The 6,364-nt window shown below is 35.8% G+C and overlaps 1 protein-coding gene across 15 annotated transcripts in view; it reads right to left on the bottom strand.

Annotated features, from left to right (window-relative positions):
* LOC106881649 (transient receptor potential cation channel subfamily M member 3) overlaps positions 1–6,364 on the bottom strand; it is a 701,312-nt gene that overhangs the window by 57,557 nt on the left and 637,391 nt on the right. For all 15 annotated transcript variants that reach the window (XM_089357688.1, XM_089357690.1, XM_052970748.2 and 12 more), the window contains one exon: positions 6,031–6,159. In XM_089357688.1, the coding sequence (XP_089213814.1) occupies positions 6,031–6,159 (129 nt within the window). The remainder of the gene's footprint in view (positions 1–6,030; positions 6,160–6,364) is intronic.

Genomic DNA, 6,364 nt, shown 5'->3' with positions numbered 1-6,364 from the left:
ATATAAGAGGGATGACCACTAAGTGGACATCCATTATGCTAGATGTAGACCCCATATGGTCTGACCACTAAGAAAAGATTGTTCTCAAGAAAATTCAGCAAAATGCCAGGGGTCTACATCTAGCATAATGGATGTCCACTTAGTGGTCATCCCTCTTATATGTATGTATGTATGTATGTATGTATGTGCGAGTGTGTGTGTGTGTATATGTATATGTATATATATATATATAACAGTAAATATATATTTGTGTGTGTGTAAATGCATTTAAATCTATATGTGTGTATGAATACACACACATATATATGAAGGCATATATATAAATATATATGTATGTGTATATATAAATATGTTCACATAAATGTACTTATGTGTGTGTATATGTATATATATGTGTGTGTGTGTGTGTGTGTGTGTGTATATATATATATATATATATATATATATACATATCACTATAAGTAGATATATATATATGTGTGTGTGTGTGTACATATTTATAAATATGAAAGTGTATATATCAATACATATCTATATATATAAGCATGTATATTTATATGTGTACTCATACACAAAACTTATGGATTTAAATAATATATAAATACAGATATGGCTTTGTGGTTAAGAAAGTCTCTTTCCAGCCATGTGGTTTTCAGTTCACCCCCACTGTGTGGCACCTTGGGCAAATGTCTTCTACTATAGCCTTGAGCCAACCAATGCCTTGGGAGGAAATTCAGTAGACAGAAACTGTAAGTTTGTCCTCAACATACACACATATTTGTATGTATGTGTTTGTCCCCTATCACTACCCTATAACCAATGTTCATTTGTTAACATTGCAATACCTTAGAAGTGTTGCAAAACAGACTAATAGAATAAGTAAGAGACTCCAAAAGAAGTACAGAGATTGATTTGTTTGACTAAATTAGAAGTTCTCAACCATCTTTTAGCTCTAGTTCCCTTTGATTACTATTTTATTCTGGTGGATCCCCATAGTCAGCCAATGTTTAAATATCAGTTTTATATATACTTCTTTCAAAATTCCTGTTTTGTTTTTCGTACATTAACTTGTGTAGGTTGAACTATGTAAAATGTTAGAGAAAGAAACCTGGCTGTTTCATGCAATACACACCAATATATACATCTAAAGTAAGATATTGTTAGGGGCTCTTAAAAAAACTATTGCGGATTCACAATTTACTATTTTGTTGTGTGACCCCACCCCACTACAAATCTTATATGGACCCTCAGAGGCCATATGGATCCTGTTTGAGAACCACTGGACTAAACCCTCCAAGGCAGTGTCCCAGCATGGCTGCAACCCAATGATTGAAACAAGTAAAGTATGAAAGATGATAATCAGAATGATGGTGTGTGAAAGGGCTTGCAAGTCAATTTTACAAGACATACAGTGGTTCATAAGGATTATATCTCACAAGTGATCTGATCAATACAGAGGAAGTAACAATTTTTGGTCTGTCACCTATACGTCAAACCACTCAGATCAGCAGTGGCACTGAATAGTCGTTTGAGAGGCCATATAAGAAGCTCAGAGAGACAGCAATCATTTGTATGACTATCTTCAAGCCGTTTTCATCTTCCTTGGCACAATCAAGGAAATCCTGTGCAGCTGAAACCTGATCTTTTTGAGAAGACAACACTCTACACACTTTTCTTCCAAGCACTGCTATAAACAATGGAAGTAAATGAGAGCATTATAACTTAGTGTGCATGTGTGACAGAGTTCAAGATCAACCTGTGCCAAGTGGTTTCATTCTGTGTACATTAGCTCTGTTACTAGAGCAACAGTCCCAATACTTTTTGATCAGGGCTGCACCAGACTCCAGTCTGATTTGGCATAGTTTCTATGGCTGGGTGCCCTTCCTAATGCTAACCACTCTGAGAGTGTAATGGGTGCTTTTACATGCCACAGTCATGGGTGCTGGTTGCATGACGCTAGTATCTGCCATGACTACGATTTTACTTAGCTTGATGGGTCATGTACTCAAGCACAGCATATTGCCAAAGGTCTTGGTCATATATATATATATATAAATATATATATATATATATATGCATGTGTGTATGTATGTACCCCTTGTCTTGACAACTTGTGATGGTTCTAAGTGACTATCACCACCATCATACAAGTGTTACTGTTCATTTCCAATATTCTGACTATAGGGAAATCTTAGCATGCTTGGAACCAGGTGAGGGTTGGTGAGAGAGGAAGGGCATCTGGCCATCTGAACTATGCAAATATGGAAAAGTGGACCTTAAATGTGATTACCGTTCCCTTAAAGTCCACTTTTCCTTGCTTGTATGGGTCAGACAAAATTTGGCAGATTTTCTGCAGCTGGACATCTTTCCTGTAGGCAACTTACCCATTTCCAAAGATGGTGATATTTCCCCTTAACCTTCAAATATGAACAATACAACTGCTGGATATGTTTCCAAAGAAGATTGCAAAAGAGTGACACTACTTGTATGACAGTAAGAATCATTTAAAACCAGCAAGTGATCTCAAAAACAAGGACACACACACATTCATCAGGTGTCTTTCAGTTTCCATCAACCTAATCTACTCACAAAACCTTGGTTGGCCAAAGGTTATAGAAGACATTTTCTTAAGATTCCACACATTGGGGCAGAACATGGTTGGGAAACAAACTTCTTAACCACACAGCTATGCCTGCACCTGTACTTGTGTGTTAGTCTGTCTGTCTCTATGTGTGTGTGTGTGTGTGTGTGTGTGTGTGTGTGTGCGTGCGCGCGCATGTATAATGGGTTTCATGCATTCATTTATGAGTGTGTTTGTTTCTTCCCAATCAGAATTGCAATCCCTCCTAAATAGTTCATAATATATATATATATATTGTATTTTGAACAACTTAATTATTATTGAAATATAAACATAATATTTATTATATACACAAAAATAATGTTCATGTAGTTTTTCTATTTGATTTATTTACATGCTTTATAATTGTTTTATTTTAAATAAAAATATTTTTCTTTGGAAAATGATTTTGTTTTCAAAAAGAAAAATAAAGAATCTCTTATGTCGTTGTCAGTGTCATCACCACCTTTTTAATGTTTGCATGGGTCAAACAGAATTTGGTGAGACATATTTTCAATAGTAGGATGCCTTTCCAGTCACCAACTCTCACTTGTACCCAAGTAAGGTAACATTTCCCCCATGGCCAGACAGGTTTTCCCCAGAAGACTGAAGTAAACAACATTGCCTATATGATGGTGACGCTCATTTACTAACACCATGTTATATCAAGTTGGGGGTCAAGACATACATGCATACGAAGGGGTGCTGAAAAGTTCCAGGCTTTAAGGATATTGCAAACGGCCTGGTTGGAAGCCCAACTTTCTGAGTTCTTTTACAGGGTTAAGAAAATCTGAAGGATCATTGCAATAAGTGTGAATCTGAGAGGAGAATATGCTGAATGAAATTATAACTGATCCTCCTGTATTTTCTTCTACCCAAAGCCAGAAACTTTTCAGCAGCCCCTTGTATATATAGATACAAGTACTTGTTCTTGTGGCAGCATTCACACTGAGTGGGTTGAATCAGCTCTGACAGCCAGCCTCAGCAGAAATACAAGTTCACATGTGGTCCCTGATCACATGCATACACACTTTGGTATACTGTGATCCATAGCATATCAACTTGTCATCAATTGTTGACCATCACAGAGGATTTGCTGACCAAGTTATCATTGATTATTGGAGAAGTCATAGACTGGGTTTGGAGTAGGTGGTACATATGCTATTAACCCATAGCTAGGACCCTAACAAGTGCTACTACTCCAGGTCAGAGTAGACCTGGGATCATCAGTGGCTAAGGGGTGGTGCTTCACTCCTCAAAATCCTGGAACTCCTGTACCAAGACCCCAAATACCAGATGCATTTTAAACTCTTACTCAGGACAAATACAAGTAAATACACACACACATGTACACAATGAGCTTCTTTAAGTTTCCATTGACCAAATTCACTCACAAGGATTCTACTCTGTAAAATGGACTGAGTGCTTTTTACATGGCATCAGCACAAGTGAGGTCAGTTTTGGCATCGTTTTTACAGCTGGATGCCAACAACTTCACAAATGGGCTGGATGCTTTTTCTTACTTTACTTCTTTTTCTTATAGTTTTACTTTTAGTTTGTTTTTTTTTTCCTTTTGTGCCTTATCTTGGCAAGTTCATGATATTTCTGAAATAGTTTTTGCATACTAATTTTTTGAACAAATTTGAAATTTTCAAGTTTCCAACGATAATAAATATTGGATGTAGTGAATGCAACTGTATAACATGTAAGTTCCTCTGAAACAAATTTCTGAGGCTAGCTTGAGAATAAAAAAGAAAAAAAAACCCCCCAAAAAAACAAAAAGGCACACACAAAAATCTTGACCCCCTAATCATTGAACTCAATACTAGATTGATCACTTGTTCAATATATGTCCCTGATCACAATAGATAATCAACTATTTTTCACAGGGGGCATAGGATAAATAATAATTTCAAATTTTGGCACAGGACCAGTGATCTTATGGGGAAGGACTTCATCAATTACATTGACCTTAGTACTTGAGTGGTACTTTATTTTATCGACTCTGAAAAGGTGAATTGCAAAGTTGACCTTGGCAGGATTTGAACTCAGAATGAAAAGAGCCAGCTCAAGTACTGCAAGGTATTTTGTCTGACACTCTAATGCTTATGTCATTCCACTTTCCTTAACAACAACAACAACAACAACAACAACAACAACAATAATTATTTCAAATTTTGACACAAAGCTCAGTTGATTATATTGATTCCAGTACTTTCTTTTATCAACCCCTAAAAGATGAAAAGTACGACAAAAATGCTGTTAACCATTTCATCTGATGCACTAATGATCTAATGATTCAACCAGTATTTTACCTTAATAATAATAATTTGGTTTTTGGATTTGGTTTGTAAGATTCTTTATGTGTTGAAGCATATACTGTTGTGTCTGGGGAGAGTCATTTTCTTTTGGTGCCTTATAATTTAACACACTCACCGGTAAAATTTCCACTTATTTCTTTTTTATTTTTCAGAAATTTTTGTTGCGTCTTGCAATATTTTCAATAGTTCTGACTCAAAACTTTTGAAAAGGTTGCAAGACGCAACAAAAATTTTAGAAAAATAAAAAAGAGATAAGTGGAAATTTTACTGGTGAGTGTGTTAAATTATAAGGCACCAAAAGAGAATGACTCTCCCCAGACACAACAGAATAATAAGGCCTGAAATTTTGTGGGAGGGGACTAGTTGATTAGATTGACACCAGTATTTCACTGGTACTTAATTTATCAACCCTGAAAGGATGAAATGCAAAGTTGGTCCTGGCATAATTTGAACTCAGAATGTAGCGACAGATGAAATGCCGCTAAGCATTTTGCCTGGCATGCTAACAATTCCACCAGCTTGCTGCCTTTAATAATAATAATAATAATAATAATAATAATAATACTAATCCTTTCTACTATAGGCACAAGGCTTGAAATATTGGGGGAAGGTTAAGTTCATTACATTGACCACAGCACTTGGCTGGTACTTATTTCATTGATCCCAAAAGGATGAAAGGCAAAGTCGATGTAAAGGTAGATGAAATACAGCTAAGTATTTCGCCTGGTGTGGATAATAATAATGGTTTCAAATTTTGCCACAAGAGCAGCCATTCTGGGGGAGGGGATGAGTCGATTACATCAACTCTAGTGCTCAAGTGGTACTTCTTTTATCGACCCCAAAAGGATGAAAGGTAAAGTTAACATCAGCAGAATTTGAACTCAGAATGTAGCGACAGATGGAATACTGCTAAGCATTTCACCCGGCATGCTAACGATTCTGCCAGCTTGCCATCTTAATAATAAGATGATGATGATGAAGAAGTCAAGGAAGAAGGCGAAGAAAAGAAGGCAACAGCAGTAACAAATACCACTATGTTGGGAATCAGAAAATAAAGAAATGGAAAGAAGAAAAAGAAGTAATATTTACCATGCGCATCTTTTCTAATGCAAGAGTTCCGATGTATGCAATAACATAATACTCCTGCCAGCGAGGCACTGGTAAAGTTTTTAATAACACAATATATGTGAAACAAAACAGGAATGTCATATAAGAAATCTGAATGAAAAGAAAAAGAAAAAAAGAATGATTAAATTAGTTTAAAAAGAAAAAACAGGAAAAAATGAAAAACTGAAAATTTATGGAAACATCATCATCAACATTTATAGAAACTGAAGATTTATGGAAAACTTCATCATCAACATTTAATGTCCACTGGGTTCCATAGTCTGTTTTGGATTGGTTTCTACAGGTAGATGCCCTT

Source organism: Octopus bimaculoides, chromosome 9 (assembly GCF_046866305.1).
Source record: "Octopus bimaculoides isolate indiv1 chromosome 9, ASM4686630v1, whole genome shotgun sequence".
Taxonomy (NCBI): Eukaryota; Metazoa; Mollusca; class Cephalopoda; order Octopoda; family Octopodidae; genus Octopus; species Octopus bimaculoides.
Note: the sequence above shows the minus strand (reverse complement) of the source record. Positions and strands in the feature narration are given on the sequence as shown.